General features: G+C 38.2%; 2 protein-coding genes across 7 annotated transcripts in view; both read right to left on the bottom strand.

The window, feature by feature from the left end:
• Positions 1-16,759, bottom strand: part of LOC106083558 (diphthine methyltransferase) — a 41,067-nt gene that overhangs the window by 2,079 nt on the left and 22,229 nt on the right. Inside the window, exon 1 of one of the 3 annotated variants that reach the window (XM_059367959.1) lies at positions 1,941-2,333. The exons of 1 other annotated variant lie outside the window; for it this stretch is intronic. Coding sequence is in view for 1 of the 2 variants with exons in the window: in XM_013246650.2 (XP_013102104.2) it covers positions 1,775-1,873 (99 nt within the window). In the remaining variant the exon portion in view is untranslated. Of the gene's footprint in view, positions 1-1,774; positions 1,913-1,940; positions 2,334-16,759 lie in introns of those variants that run through there. One more of the 3 variants, XM_013246650.2, reaches the window with a different exon arrangement.
• On the bottom strand, positions 9,520-16,683 carry LOC106083557 (uncharacterized). Of its 4 annotated transcripts, XM_013246648.2 has the most exons (4): positions 14,634-16,683; positions 13,974-14,507; positions 10,846-11,221; positions 9,520-10,657 (listed from the first exon to the last, which is right to left on the bottom strand). In XM_013246648.2, exons 1-4 carry the CDS (start codon positions 15,648-15,650, stop codon positions 9,603-9,605), a joined length of 2,982 nt encoding a protein of 993 aa, XP_013102102.2. In that variant the 5' UTR covers positions 15,651-16,683; the 3' UTR covers positions 9,520-9,602. The 4 variants fall into 4 exon arrangements, with proteins under 4 accessions (XP_013102102.2, XP_013102099.2, XP_013102100.2 ...); XM_013246645.2 differs by having other exon boundaries at positions 13,974-16,683; XM_013246646.2 differs by having other exon boundaries at positions 9,520-10,654; positions 13,974-16,683.

Here is a 16,759-nt window from a genome sequence, read left to right as displayed (position 1 = left end):
TCTTTCTCTCAAATACTCCAAGCACTGCCTTATCTGCTCTCACAAATACCCATGCTTCAGAACCCTATAACAACACGGGTAGTATCAGTGTCTTGCATAGAGTAATATTCGTCTGTCGAGAGGAGGCCTTGTTGCTAGCTTGGTCCAAAGTAGCATATGTTTGCCTCTCTCCCGATTTAAATGTTTGAGTTTTTACAAAGCATATTTTTGCGGACGTGTTAACCTCCAGAGAAGTTATGCTGCACCAAAGACCTTACGACCTTTCTATCCAAAACCATGCGCATTCATGCTTTTGTCACAGGCAGATCGGTATGACAGACAGGACCGATACACAGATCCAATACTTAGACCAGTAACAAGAGTACCAGGTACTTACGGACCGAAAAAGCCAATTTCTAAGGAACTGGAAAATGAGGATCCCATGACAAGGATAAGGGATAAAAAGGCACAGGTCACGCACGTCATAGGGTGCATTTCTACTACTGTTGAAGAGGGATTTTATTTCGTTTGCTTTGCAGACGATGTTATAAATCTTTTATGGGAAAGGACTGAATCATATATGCAGGGTCTTAAGATTATATGCAACTGAGCAAGACTGGGGGGGTTTGCCCAAACTGAAATCTCCCTTTTCCGAATAGTAAAGATGGCCCAATTCGAAAGGTGGAGGCCACCTTGGCGCAGAGGTTAGCATATGTATCTGGGAGGTCAAGTGCAAGCGGTTGTTACAGTCTTGGATCAATCCCATGGCAGACGGTTGTACGTACCGGATTGACCCGATGGAGTTCTTCATCGGTAAGGGCTGCCGCCTCAGTGTATAACACACTGCTACAACAACAACAGTCTTGGATTGACCGAACTCCGGTATTTCTATTTCAAAGCTGAAGCAGAAAACAGGTCTGTGTGACTCCATTGAGGACGCAGACTGAGTTCTGTTTCCGGCTACCGAAGTGTCTGGAATATCTTTGGGGATAGTAAGTTGCCCATTAAGGCTATAACAACTAGGATGCTAAGGTCACGGACGGTCTAGCAGTGTAAGGAGATTGACGCCTTCTCTGAAGATTAAACGATCTGCATCGTTTGGGTGCCAGGCCATAGCGGAGTACGGGAAAAGAGAGGACAAACGACTTGGCTGTAATCGAAAACTTGATGAATGAGTGGGCAATGAGCTTGCATATAGCATTGTGGAGCATTGAAACGGTAGGATGAATGGCGAAAATCCTATGTCGGAAGACAATCCGGATTAAGCGGAAGTAGGACAGATTGGTGTCCTTATGGGACACATTGGACTACAAGCGCACTATTTGAATAGTTGCGGCAATTGACAGCGTGTGTAGGGAAAGTGATGAAGATGATGAGACATTGGAACATTTCATATGTCAATGCCCGGTTTTCGGAATTTGCAAATTTTGCCCATGAACATTCCACTAAGGAACAGGGGCAAATTTCTCACATATCAATGAGTGCAGTCCGATTCAAGTTTAAGCTCTATGATAAGCGGCCTCCTTTTTATAACCGAGTCCGAACGGCGTACCGCAGTGCGACACTTTTTTGGAGGGAAGTTTTACATGGCATAGTACCTCATAATTGTTGCCAGCATTAAGAGGGGAGAACCGCCGCTGAAAATTTTTTCTGATTCAGGATTCAAACACAGGCTTTCAGGGTCAAAGACTTTCTGACAGTTCTTCGGGCAAAAAGTCAGTACTATGCCGCAGACATGTCGCTATGCCAACACAAATTTCCCTTTAATTAATTACAAAGGTAATGAATTGCTCACGAACTGAGACACAAACAACTCTGTTCCAACGTATTTGCTTTTGATGCGAGTCTTTGCATGACTTTTGTTTGAGTTTTGTCGTCCAACAGAATGCGGCATATTTTGCGATCCATAAAAATGAAAATGTCAAAAACTGTCGCTTTCCACGACATTTTTCGCCGATTACTTTTTTTAGACAACAGATTTTAAATGTCGCTATGCCAACACAAATTTCCCTTTAATTAATTACAAAGGTAATGAATTGCTCACGAACTGAGACACAAACAACTCTGTTCCAACGTATTTGCTTTTGATGCGAGTCTTTGCATGACTTTTGTTTGAGTTTTGTCGTCCAACAGAATGCGGCATATTTTGCGATCCATAAAAATGAAAATGTCAAAAACTGTCGCTTTCCACGACATTTTTCGCCGATTACTTTTTTTAGACAACAGATTTTAAATGTCGCTATGCCAACACAAATTTCCCTTCAATTAATTACAAAGGTAATGAATTGCTCACGAACTGAGACACAAACAACTCTGTTCCAACGTATTTGCTTTTGATGCGAGTCTTTGCATGACTTTTGTTTGAGTTTTGTCGTCCAACAGAATGCGACATATTTTGCGATCCATAAAAATGAAAATATCAAAAACTGTCGCTTTCCACGACATTTTTCGCCGATTACTTTTTTTAGACAACAGATTTTAAAGCAACATTAGGTTTCTCCCTCATTACTTATGGTAAAATTTTAATTTTAATAAAAGTGTTATTTGTGTATTGTTTTAAAAAAGTAATCGCAAAGAAATGGGTTTTCAAAGGTGAAAAACGAACATAGTAACAACCATTATGCAGGGCTGATACATTTTATACATTAACATTCCTACGTCCGAAGGCTGTGATTTTCTCGTGAGTGGAAAATCATTCACGCGCACTTCTCTACTAGGACTAACACAAGTTAATATGCAGTTACTGTAAACGTATCATAACGGGACACATAGGGCTACGAGCTCACTTATGTAAGATCGGTGCGGCAAGTGATAACATGTGGGGAAGACGTTGGAGCATATCCTTTGCCATTGCCCGGCTTCGCGTCTAACAGATACCGGCACTTAGGTGGAGACACAATACCAGACATGAGCCAACTTAGGGGAGTGGTATTGAAAACAATTAAGGATTTTGTATGTAGCACTGAATTTCGAACTTAAAATTTTCTTTTTAGAGGTTACTTTATAGTTTTTAGAGCGCACAACAAACTGATTACTGGCTTAGGTATATGTCCATGTTGGCATGGGGCCGATTAATATCTACACCCACTTTTCAACCGAACCTAACCTACTGTAAACGTAGGTGGGATACTCCATAAAATACTTTTACTTTCTATAGGTAGGTGGGATACTCCATAAAATACTTTTACTTTCTATAAGTAGGCAGACCTAATGGAAAATCCCATATGTTTTTACTACTTTAAAAAATTATTGACTTTATTACGTTCGGATTTTTATTTTAGTTTCAGCGTTATTATCATACATATATTTGTATGTATTTTATACTTTATGTTGTTTTTCTTATTATTTCATCATGTATACAATTATTTTATGTTATGTATTTGTGTATGTGTATATGATATATATAAATTTATATGTATATATATATATATATATAGCAATCATATAATTATGTTGTTCATATTTCGCTTTTTTGTCTGTCATACATACATGTGTATGTATGTAATTTTATGTAAGTGTTGTTTATATGTATTTAAAATTAAGTTTAGTTTTTCAATTGTGTTTTTTTTTTGTTTTGTTTTTATTTATTTTGTTATTACACAGTAATTAATATTAGCTTAATGTTATAGTTTTACAATCTTAGGACAATAAAATATATGTATATATTAGTGGGTGTGTATGTGTATGTATATAAAATATTGTTGTTTTCTTCTTGTTGTTGTTGTGGTTACTATTATTATTATTATTAGGTTTTCTACATTTGTATACTCTTCTTTCTACATGCAAAAAAAAAATCAAACAAAAAATTTTAATGAAATACAAGTTATATATAAAAACGATTTTTCTTAAAACACAATAACTAAAAATGAGTTATAACTACTAGACAAATTGGTTGTTGATTTGTTTTTTTTTTTGTTTCTATTTTGTATAACTCTTTTTTTTTTTTTTTTTTGCTAAATTTTTGTTGTTTTTTTTTTATAAATACACTATTTTTATTGCATGTGTGCCTAATAGTTGAATATTAATTTTCCCTTTTATTTTTTATGTATTATTATTTATTAGGATATTGTTATATGCTGCTATTATTTGAATATTTATTTGAATGATCAATTATTTATTTTTTATATCAAATATATAAATATATGATTGTATAAATATATATCTTGCATTCTGCTTCATTTAGTATGTATGTGTGTCTTTATATTGGGTGTAATATAACACTAGTTCTCTCTACTTGTATGTGACCAACTACTACGCATATATGCAAATACATATGCAGTATGTGTGTATGACACCAGCTCATGCAAAAAGAGAAAACAAAAAGTTTCAAAGCTCTCAAGAGAGTACGCCGCATAGAGTTTTGTTAATTTACAGTGTTTGTTGTAAGTTTTTTATTTTGGGGGACCAAAACTTAGAAATACAAAAATAACAAAGAATTTTTAACAACAAAAAAAAATAAAAATATATGTACCTATGTTGAAATTAAATCTCCAATAGTTTCACTTTTTGTTGCAATAAAAAATAAATTTTCATTTTTTTTTAACAGAGCACAAAAAACGAATTTTTGAAGCTGGCTCAATAGAAATGTCTGTTGTGTAAATTTATATGTATGTGTAAATATGTTAACATCTTGAAAATAAGTTGTTAAAACTTAATTACCAAATTTCTACCCATTGCAGCTAACTGGTTATATGCATAAAGATTTTCTTCTTATTTTATTATTTAGTTATTATTGTTATGGATTGGGGTAGTGTTTAACTTTTTTCTCTTAGGCTCACTTATTTCTTGATTTTCTTATCTAAAAAAAAGTAGATATTCATAGCAGAGGACATGGTAAAGTCAAAGAGACAAAAAACAAGTAAAAAGGCGTTAAATTAGGCCGGGCCGAACTTTGGATACCCACCACCTCGGGTATAAGAAATGCATAATTTATGCCCGCATAGCAGCTTTATAGAAATATGGTCCAATTTGGACAAATTCGACACGGATATTGAGTGGTCTAATAAGTACAAGTCATTGTACAATTTTTTAAAACATTGATCTTTTTGGTAGCCATATCCAAATATAGACCGATGTGAATCATATACGACACGGATGTCGAAAAGCCTAACATAAGTCATTGTTTCAAATTTCATGCGAAAGCGGACTATAAATTTAAAAAAAAAATAGTTATTTTTATGGGGCCAAGACTTAAGATCGAGAGATCGGTCTGTGTGGCGGTTATATCCAAATCTGAACCTATCTGGGTCAAGTTGAAGAGGGCTGTCGAAGGTCGTTACACAAATCCCTGTCCCAAATTTCAGCGAAATCGGATTATAAGTGGGCCTTTTATGGGTCCAAAACCTTAAATCGAGAGATCGGTCTATATGGCAGCTATATCCAAATCTTGAAAATTACCCAAAATCTGACGAATATTATTTATATGGGAGCTATATCTAAATCTGAAGCGATTTTGAGCAAACTCAGATATTATGGCAGTCTTCGAGGTAATACATGCGCTTGCTGTGGCTCTTGTAGTGAAAATCAGACGTTATAAATATATGGCAGCTAGATCTAAATATCGATCGATTTCTATGTAATTCTTCAGTAATGTCGAGAGTCATAAGAAAATCCTTTCTGCCAAATTTCGAGAGAATCGGTTAACAAATAGGCACTTTATAGCAATATTTCTCATCGAACGAACCTATACATGGGAGCTATATCTAAATGCGAACCGATTTCAAGCAAACTCTTCATAAATTGTGGTAGTCGTCGTGGAAAGCTTTATATAAATTTTTGGTCAGATTGGTTGGGGATTAAAAATCGGGTGATATATATATATATATGACAGCTACATCTAAATCTTAACCGATTTCCATGAAATTCACCAGCAATGTCAAGAGTTATAAGAAAATCTTCCCTGCTAAATTTCGAAAGGATCGGTTAACAAATCAACACTTTATTGCAATATTTCTCAAAATCGAACAAACATACATATGGGAGCTATATCTGAATCTGAACCGATTTTGACTGAATTTTATAGATATTGGGGAAGTCATCGAGGTCAATGAATGCGCTTGCAGTGGGTTAATTAGTGAAAGTCGGGCGATATGTGTATATATATATGAGAGCTAAATCTGACCCGATTTCTATGAACCGACCAGTAATCGAGAGTCAAGAGAAAATCCTTCCTTCCAAATTTGAAGAGAATCGGTTAACAAATGACCATTTTATTGCATTGTTACTGCAAATCGGACGAACATATATACTGGAGCTATATCCAAATCTGAACCGATTTTTTCCAATTTCAATAGGCTTCGTCTCTAGGCCGAAAAACATGCCTGTATCAAATTTGAAGACTATCGGATGAAAATTCCGACCTGTAGTTTGTTCACAAATTAACATGGACAGACAGACTGACATAGCTAAATCGAATCAGAAAGTGATTCTGAGACGATCGGTATTCTTATCAATAGGTCTACCTCTCTTCCTTTTGGGTGTTACAAGCAAATGCACTAAGTTATAATACCCTGTACCACAGTAGTGGTAGACCACTATATATAAAAAAACATGTTTTTAAAGTTGTTAAAGGGACACACTTGAAGAAGGTGTGAACTAAACCCCAAGACTCTATGCTTCAACGCTCTACGGCAATTATCTCAAATAATAAAATAATTGGCTTGCAATTTTTGCGCGTAATACTTTTGTTTTACTTATTAGGGCAATATTACTGATAACACTGTAAAGAATATTTTTGTTAAACATTTTAACCCTCAAGCGAATAAGAAGTAATGGTTATTTTTGAACACTTTTATCAAAGTGGGATTGTAGCATGGGTTCATATTTAGCCACTATGAGTCACCGAAAAAAGGAAATCTGCCAATACAAGTCAATTAAGTACCGCCAACACACGCAATACACAAACCAAGGACGAGCCGGACACGGTATAACTAGAGTAGCCATGTCCAAAATGAATATGTGACTGTCTGTGTGTATTACTCTCTTTAACTCAATCTCATGGCTGCAGGTTGTACGTACCGGATTGCCCCGATGAATTTCTTCATCGGCAAGGGCTGCCGCCTCTGTGTTTAACACACTGCTACAGCAACAATAATAACTCTCTTAAAGTATTCTTAATTCTTTCAGCATTTAAAATACCATTTTTTGGACTAAATGATTAGTGTTTTGCACATAAAATAAGAAATTTTAATTACTTTTTTATATCTTCCAAGCATTTAATCAACAAAAATCTTTGTTTTTAAAATAAAAACAGAAAAACGATGCCTAAACCCCTGCGCATGTTCATTCGTTGCTGTCTCAACAACGACTGAATCGAAGAGATGAATAATATGTGTGACTTGCCATCAACGCTACCATAAGGGGCTGAATATCGCTGAACTAGAGCATTACACAGCTTGAGCTCCGACCTGTGTAGTTTTCATCGTTATCATGAGAAGCTCAACTGAAAGCTACCGGGCGCGTCCACAGGAAACGGTTAGCGGAATCCTCGCTAGGCATACGGTTTAAATGACAGGTAGACCGCGGCAATCGGCCAAATGGACCAAAGAGACTTTGCTCACCTATAGAAGCTAGATGAGCCACAAATATGTGGGTACTACAGCAAAAAGAATATGGCGAGGGGTTTACTAATATTTGATTGTTGTACACTGAGGCGGCAGCCCTTACCGATGATGGACTCCATGGGGTCAATCCGATACGTACAACCGGCTGCCATGAGATTGGTTCGTTTGCAGCACCTCCAAGTATTGGTCTGCGTTTTGATAAGCCATCATGTCCAGCCGTCAGTCTATTGAAAACACGATAGCGTTCCAATAAATGAAATTTTACACTCATACTTATAAATGATTGGGGGGGATTTCGAATGGACCTTTTCGGTTCAGATTTGGATATAGTGAACCCATCATAAACCCCTAGAGGATTCAATTTTCATTCGATTTGGCATGTCATTGATTGACGTGTTGTATACTTATGCTTAATATTATACAGACACTTCTTAAAGATTTTGGGGGTTCCCGCTGCGTTCGGTCCTTTGGACCAGAACAAGCTTGCTCGCCTACAGTAGCTTGACGAGGATCGCCACCTCCACATGAGAATGTGGCGATAACAACAACAACAATGATTTTGGAGGGCTTCGAATGGGCCATGTGGGTTTAGATTTGGATATAGCTTTCATATTAAATGGACCTTCGACTTGAAATCGTTAGCCCCTGGAGGAATCAATTTTCATACGATTTGGAATGTTATTGGTACGTGAAGTACACTTATGCCCTGCAACATTCACACGAATGCAAATTTGCCCATGAACATTCATTCCATCAAGGAGCAATGAGTACTGCCGGCAATAAATGGATATAGCCCTTATATAAACTCAATATGACTAGAAGCCTTAATCATAACCCTATTTTATTTCTTCAAAATAAAGCGAATATAAACTGACTTTTTAGTTACTGTACATTTTCGGCAGATTCCATGGTGGTGGGTAACCAAAGCGCTTGCTATTCTACGTTCGGCTAGTGGAACAAATGTTCTGTCATAGCTAATTAAAGTAAGTAAGTAAGGGTTACCAATATTTTTGTAATGCAAATTTGCACACGCACATTCGATTAAGGAACAGGTGGACGTGAGAAACCCTGTCACATATTAAGGAGTGTTGTCCGATTCAAGTTTTTAACTCAATGCTAAGTATTCTCCGTTTTATAGATCCGAACATGTGCCCCAGTGCTACACCTCTTTGGGAAGAACGTTTTATATGACTTTCATGCACGGCATAATACTTCACGAGTGTCGCCAGCATTAAGATGGTATAACCACCGCTGAAAAAAATGTCAAAACTTTCCAGTGCCATAGTCGTACATGCTAACCCATGTACCACGGTGGCCTCCATCCAGTTCTTACTTATTTTGGTAAATTTGCTATTTATTCCAAACACATTGCATATTGCTTTACTATGTGTCTACTTGGAATAGCACTTTTTGGGCATTCTCTAACTTTAATAAATTTTTACTTTGTTATAACTTTGGTGCGTCTTTCGAAATCATGGTGTGATTCGGATGAGTCAAGCTTCCCAATTTAAATTTGTACAAATGTTGTTGTTGTTGTTGTAGCAGTGTGTTTTACACCGAGACGGCAGCCCTTGCCGATGGAGGATTCCATCGGGTCAATCCGGTACGTACAACCGGCTGCCATGGGATTGTTGTACAAATGTGTTTTTATTTAGCAGTTGGAATTGTAAATGGCACATAATAGATGAATTATCTTTCTATACTCTTTGTGGGAGACATAGAATAATGTTTAGGTAAAGATTTCTTATAAACCAATCTCAAGATTTGAGTTATTCAGCATTTAGGGGGCTTAATTGTTTTTCTATTTCGCCGGAACGATGCTTGTTGTATTTTGTTCGGTCCGTCACCTCATATTTATCACCTCAGAAGATTGGTTACCATGCAAACCTTCTTTATGGGGTTATGATTCTCAATTGAAAAAAAAAAACGTAAAAATGTCCATCTGCTAAGGAATTATCTACACCCATACCCATACATTATTATATTGATTTGTTATATGCAATATATATGTATGTGTGTGTGTGTGTGTGTTTGTGTGTATATGTACCTACTGAACTTTCTTTACTTGGTTTTCATAACAATGATCGGCTCCAGAATTTTCAGCATATCATTATTTTCCGGTTGCGTTGTATTCTGCTGTTGCGGCTGCTGAAAATCTTTGCCTTGTTTTATAAAATTATTGTTATTGTTGTTGTTTATGTGATTGAGTAGATTTGGTGTTTGCAGCATACGTTGCTGCATAAGCATTTGTTGCTGTTGGCGCTGTTGCTCCTCACTGTTAGATGTACTGCTCTCTTGGGATAAACTGCCGCCACTCGCACTGCCGCCGCTATGAAGATCTGTGAGTATGCCGTTTTTGGTATCGTAGCCATTTGCCGAATTTCCTCCTCCGGCTGTATTGTTATTGTAAATGTTCACCGACGCCGATGTGGGGGATGTGGTCACAACAGCATCAGGATCGACTTTTGTGCAGTTGAAGCGTGGAGCATGGGTTCGCAGACGACGCATTCGTGCATATTCAGCTTGTTTGGAAAGGCGGATTTTCTTCTCTTCGGCGGTTTCGGTTGCACGAATTTCAGCACGTTTTTGACGAGCACGCTCACTTAGTTTCTGCAAACGTATGGCTCTCTGCTCTGGCGTTTCATTAGCACGTAACGCTCTTTGATGGGCAGCCATTTTCTCGAGACGTTTTCGCTTTTCTTCGTCATTTTCGTATCTGACTTTGCGTGACGTTGACATGGGGGAATGTTGGATATGCTGTTCTTGTTGCTGCTGCTGTTGCTCAAGTTGTTGTTGCTGCTGCTGCTGCTGTTGTTGGTCTTGATGCTGTTGCAATTGCTGTTGCTGCTGCGGCTGTTGCTGCAACTGAGCCAACTGTTGATATTGTTGTTGACCACGTCCGCGCCGCTGTGCCAGTTGTGGTGAGGCTAACATTTGATTGATCTCTTGCTCTAGCAATGCACTCATCTTTTGTTGGTGCAGTAGTACATCGTCCTGCGACGTATTCAATGAGTCTTTATTATTGTTAAATATCAGCTTTCTAGGGCGACCGCGGACCGCTTTTGGAAAATCCTGTATTGTCTGCTGCTGTTGTTGCTGTTGTTGTTGACTGGCTGCTTTATCAGTTATCAACCAAAGGGTATGGGGTTTTTTGCCAGCATAAATTTGGGGAAATAAAAACAACAAAAGGAAAACAAAGAAACAAAAGCAAAACATAAAAAAGTTTCGTTAGTATATAATTATTTACTATAGGTACAACTAAAATAAGTAGGAGTTGCTCATCTCCCTTATCATGTGGCCGTACCCGAATTTGGTGGCGACGATCCCGCGGATCCCCCCAATGTATTCGATGTTGTCGAAAAGTGTACTGGTGTAAATGGTGGCGGCACCGTGTTCGGCGCTATACCCAATTGAAAGCCATTGTGATACATGGGATAGTAGGCGGAAGTGGTTGTCTGAGTTGGTGTACTGGGCGGTGTTGTCACTGCAACTGTTGTATTGGTGGCTGCAGCTGCCGGAAATGTGGCTAAGTAGGAAAATTGGTTGTAGAGTGGTGTGGGAGGATTTTGTATTTGTGGATGCGTGGCCTTGAGTTTTCCTTCGCTTTTCTCATTTTGCCCGGACGCGGAGACCCCAACAGTCCCGCTGTTGTTGATATTACTGCTTGGTGAGTTGTTTGTCTAAAATAAGGCATATACACATATATGTAACTCTTTTTTAATTTTCAATGTCCTACCACCTCAGGACATTAACAAACAATAAAAAAAAAAAACAACAATTGCATGTAAGTTAAAGGTAACAATAAACTCTGACAAAATAACATTAGCCGCCACCTATATAGATAGACACTGGAAAAGTTTCTTAGAAAGTAACTCTTTTTGTTTTGTCATGGGATGACAGTCTATTATATGTGTGGGTAAGTGTACTTGCACTAATTGGATAAATGAATTCCAGTTAGTTGCCTGAACATGCGTAAAAACTTAGTTTCTTGTCAACACCCTAGCTAAGATTTGATGTAGGTTTAATTGAAGCAAATGTCTTAGAATTTTTCATTTAAAGGCTTTAAAAAAGAAAAAGGAATCAAAAAAAAATTCAAATTAAAAATTAACAAAACGAAAATGGGCAATTGCTATGAAATAATCAGTACTTTGGCTAGGCGATATGAAGTTTGGCCCCAGGAAATTACAAACGAAGTATATATCATCGTTTGACCGTTCAAGTTTATTTAGCAATGTTCGTCCGTCTGGCGAAAGCACGATAACATTCGAAGGAATAAAACTTGGCACTTGAAATTTTGCACAAATACTTTCTGTTAGTATAGGTCGGTTGGGATTGTAAATGGATCATATCGGTCCATGTTTTGATATAGCTGCCATATAAACCGTTCTCGGGTCTTGACTTTTTGAGTCTCTAGGGGTCACAATTCTTATGCCATTTGATTGAAATTTTGCCAAGTTTGGTCTAAATCGGTTCATAACTTGATATAGCTGCCATATAAGCCTATCTTGACTTCTTTTGTCTCTAGTGGACTCAATTCTTCTCCCATTTAAGTGAAATTTAGCATGAAGTGTTTTGTTTTGACTTCCAACAACTTTGCCAAGTATGGTCCTAATCGGTTCATAACCTTATATATCTGCCGTATAAATCGATGTCGGATCATGACACCTTGAGTCATGAAATTTTATATGAAGTTTTGACTTCCAAGAACTATGCCATAGCTGCCTTGTAAACTTATTTCGGATCTTGACTTCTTGAGCCTCTAGAAGGCGCAATTATGGTAAGACTTGGCTGAAATTTAGTAAGAAGTGTGTTGTTATGACTTGCAATAACTACGCGGATTATGTTCGAAATCGATTCAAAACCTGATATAGCTCCCTTACAAACCGATCTTCCGAAAATATTCATCTTCTAGAGGGCGCAATTCATATCCGATTTGGCTTTAATTTTGTACAACTTCTGATATGACCTTCAAAATACGTGCTGCTCGGTATGGAGATTCAAATATCCGCATCCTGAGGACTCCCCCGATAGGTCCCAGCTAAGCTTCTCTAGATAACCAAGAACTCCACACAGATTGGAGCTCAAAGTCCCAGCCTGTATAATGCTCTTATTCCGTACATTTGTCTACTACATATTCCTGCCGTATTCTTCTTTCAATTTTGGTATAAATTATTGAAATTACGCCCCAAATTTTTTTCTACTTTTACACCTCAAATATGAAATGAAAATACATCCCAAATCCTTAATCGCGATTTGCATACATTGGAGTCATTTTTTATATTGCCCCAAGTTTGAGGCCTTTTTTATTCTCAATTTGGGGCATAGTTATTTGGAGCCCACCGTCATGGTGCTTCTTTGCTGATCCTTCTATTTAGTGATTCCCTGTTGACCTTAGGCCCATATGTTTTTTTTTTTCAGTTTGGAATTATTTTGAAGGACCTATCTGGATTTTTTTTCTATTTCATATTACCCAGTCTAGTTGTAGTTATCTAAATTTAATGAATTTGTTTCCTAAGATTTATTATAGACCACCTTAACATTCTTAGTCCGTCCACCGAAGGTCGAAGCCGAAGTTAACATTCTAAGTCCGCCCGCTAAACGTTTGAACGAAAGAAGCTATGAAATTATGCATAGGTACTTGCTATTGATTCTCGAAAGAGAATCAGCGAAATGGGTTTGGCAGTAAATGGAGATAAGACAAAGTGGATGATATCCACTCCTACAAAGCCCTGTAAACCCGAGCAGATAAAGAAAATGGGAAAGTTGGGAACTACAACTTGGAGATAGTCAGCAAAAAAATCCACACTGTGCTATAGTCAAACATCCCTCACATAGAAGGTGATCGACAAATTCATAATAGATGATTATATTGGAATTGAAGGCATATTCAAACTTTTCAAGTTTGACTTTGTTTACGACTTGGGACTATACAAATTAAAAATCCATTATGTCTACTTAGCATAAAGAAAAATTGATATCGCTATCTATGAATAAAAAAAAAAAAAACACTTAACAATTTTACACCTTGAAACTCATTTCAAATCCATTTGCTTCAATAAATGCTTCTTTAAACTGCACACTTATACCTAAACCAGGGATATTCTACTTTGTTAGCCTTTGCTTACCCTTAGCCTACATTCGTCACTTTTGCACACCTCCACCACCCTATGCCTGCAAGGATACTAGTAATAAACATTAGACATGTTTCTTCTCGAATAGTTTATAGCAGTATACTCAAAGATTGGTTTCATCACATCGAAATTGGCGTATATGCATACGTAGAGGATTTACTTTTTAATCTATGCATCGAAAACATTCATGCAAGTCCTTTTTAAATTTGCTTCATAATTTTTCTATTGCTTCTATTCAACTTTCTGGTTGTGGTGTAAACGTGAAGAAACTAAATCATGTTCAGTTCGACACTATACCCACCTGTTGAAGCTCCTGCTTCTTAATATACTTAGTCTGGTATAAATCTAATGAACTAGCGATTGTGCTGAAATGGGGAACATTGGCTGCTGTTTGTGACAGTTTGGCGGATACCTTTTGTGATGCCTCATCGTATAGATGCTGTGGAAAGAGATTTGATGCCTCCGAATCGACAAGCAGATTGGCACCTACTGCTCCCCCCGATTGCTGTTGGTGTGGTGTGCCAAAGCGATTTTGTTGTAGGCTAGTTTGTTGTTGTTGCTGAGTTTGTGGTTCCTGCTTCAAGATGGCACTACCTGTGCGTAATGTGGTTGGATTAATGAACATATTCTGATAGTATTCAATAGGATTTGCTGCTAGGGCGGCCGCTTGTTGATATGATGCTGTAAGTTGGTGCTGGTCTCCGTTACTACCACCGCCGCTGGCGCCGCCAGTTTGTCGTGAGATTTCATCATTGCCGGTTGGCGTTACCGAATTGCCTCCTGTCGTTCCACCCCCGTTTGGCGTTGAGCCTGCCGCAGATGACGATGCTGGTGCCTGATGATTTAGATTTAAAGAGTCATTATTACAATTTGCATTAGCGCTTTGCGTCGTATTCGAATTCTGTGTGGAATTCGGAGTCTGCGCCGCGCCGGTTTTTATTATTTTTTTCTTTTCTCTGACCTTTCGTGCGTATTCATTGAGTTTTTTCAGACGTTCCTTACGAGACTCTGGCGATTCGCTGGCAATGCGTTGACGTGCTCGAGATGCCATTTCCGCTAGTCGTATCTTTCGCTGTTCGGGGGTCTCATTGGCTCGATACATTCGCATTCTTTCGGCAAGCTTGACCAGTCGTTTGGACCGTTGATCTGGAGATTCCATGGCGCGACGCAGACGCTGCCTGGCGGCGTTACGTACAAGACGCATGGCCCGTTCCATTTCCGATTCATTTTGCCTACGCATGCGATTGGCCTCGGCATTGCGGGCCAGCCGCTTGCGATACTCATCTTCAGTTTCACGATTTCGTCTCTCACGCATCCTTTCGGCGTTTCGTGCTAGACGACGTGCCCTTGCCTCCGGACTTTCATTCCATCGATGACGTACCGCAGATGATGTTGATGATGCTACTGAGGCTGGACCCAATGTGGTGGTGTTAACAACATTTCCATTCCCGGCGCCAGCCACTTGACCCACGCCCACAGCATTGTTTGTGATTGGAGTGGGTAAGGGTTGCTTAAGAGATAACGGTTGCGGATAAACTGCCGTCAGTTGTTGCAATTGCTGATTGTGTTGCTGCAATTGAAGCTGTTGCTGCTGCTGTTGTTGTTGCTGCTGATCTGATTGCTGTTGCTGCTGTTGTTGCTGCTGCTGCTGTTGTTGTTGCTGCTGCTGTTGGGAGGCTAGGTGTTGTTGCAATTGCTGTTGCTGTAAATGATGCTGTTGTAATTGCTGCTGGTGTTGGTGCTGTTGTTGCAGCTGCAATTGCTGTTGCAATTGCTGCTGATGATGCGACAACGGCACCAACAACGTTGACGGATGATCAATAAGCAGGCGAGCATTTGAGCCATTGAGAGCTAGCAGATTCGTAGCATACTGTGGATGATGGTGATGTTGCTGCTGTTGTTGCTGGTGCTGCTGCTGTTGCAGATGTTGCTGATCAAGTGATGGCTCTACTTTTATCCCATTGGGACCAGCTTCCATTATTTTCTACAACGCCACCCACCCACACAGATTTACACAGGAACAATTGTTGTCACAGTACTTTCGCGATTTTTTTGCCTTTAGCAGTAATGCCTTTGAGTTTACCTTCGCAGCAGCTGCTACCAATTCAAGCGTAAAGAACGACGACGATGATGAAAGATGAGGAGACCCAGATGACTAGGTGATAATGATGAAGATCTCCTTTTATTCCACATTGAAATCTGGATCAGCACGATATCCGTGTATCCCAACAACTTGTATTCATTTGCGTGATTTGATTATTTTGATTTTTTCTAAATTATATTGTGTGTATTTTGTCTTTCCTTTTTTTTATTACTTTTCTTCTTTGGCTGTGTGTTGTTAATTCTATCATTCACAAAGACTGATGTCACTTTGTGAGTATTACAGTAACAACAACAATCACAAATCTACACCAACTATCAATGAATAAATTCGCGCTTTCTTGTCAGAATCTATCATTCCACTGTGAATGCGTGACGTTTCGATTCCAATGTCATCTACATGGCACTGGAAGGATGAACTATAGATGATTTTTTGTCTATAGTACACACACTCACACTCTCTTATATATGTATGCTTGTAGACGGTATGTATGTATGTACGAACGACTAACTGCAATCGATTTTTCACAATAAGAAAAATGCTATTTTTCCATCAATTGTAAACTGCATTTGAAATTTGGGATAAAAACTTTTCATATTCCCGCCTTGGGCCTCCGACAAACACTGCTTCCACAATTTGCGAAGATAAGAACTGATTTTTTTTGTTTTTCTAAAATGCCCCTCTCTATATTAGGGCTGTATGTATGTGTTTGGTAGTAACGAAAGTAATGGTGTATACAGATATTTTTCACGTCTTTTTAGCGATATAAAACAATATTTTCTTATTTCATTTGGTGTTAATGTATTTATCACGTGTGCTTTATTAGCCCAGTACAAAAACAGATAATTTTTATTTTGTTTTTTCACGAATATCCAAAAATATATTTTCCGCACATAAAACTTCGTCTGACAAAAAATGTAAATAAATTCTTATTGGAAAAAGCGGTACACCGTGAGTAAAATGTCAGTGCAATGCAGACAATCAAA

This window comes from Stomoxys calcitrans, chromosome 4 (assembly GCF_963082655.1).
Source record: "Stomoxys calcitrans chromosome 4, idStoCalc2.1, whole genome shotgun sequence".
Classification (NCBI taxonomy): Eukaryota; Metazoa; Arthropoda; class Insecta; order Diptera; family Muscidae; genus Stomoxys; species Stomoxys calcitrans.
This window is presented reverse-complemented; position numbering and strand designations above follow the sequence as displayed.

Coding starts and splice junctions, on each gene's coding strand:
- LOC106083557 (XM_013246645.2), bottom strand. CDS start 15,650: ATGGAAGCTGGTCCCAATGGGATAAAAGTAGAGCCATCACTTGATCAG. Junction 11,222..13,973: donor AGAAGCAGGAGCTTCAACAG/GTGGGTATAGTG, acceptor GCCTTATTTTAG/ACAAACAACTCACCAAGCAG. Junction 10,658..10,845: donor ATCGTCGCCACCAAATTCGG/GTACGGCCACAT, acceptor TAACTGATAAAG/CAGCCAGTCAACAACAACAG.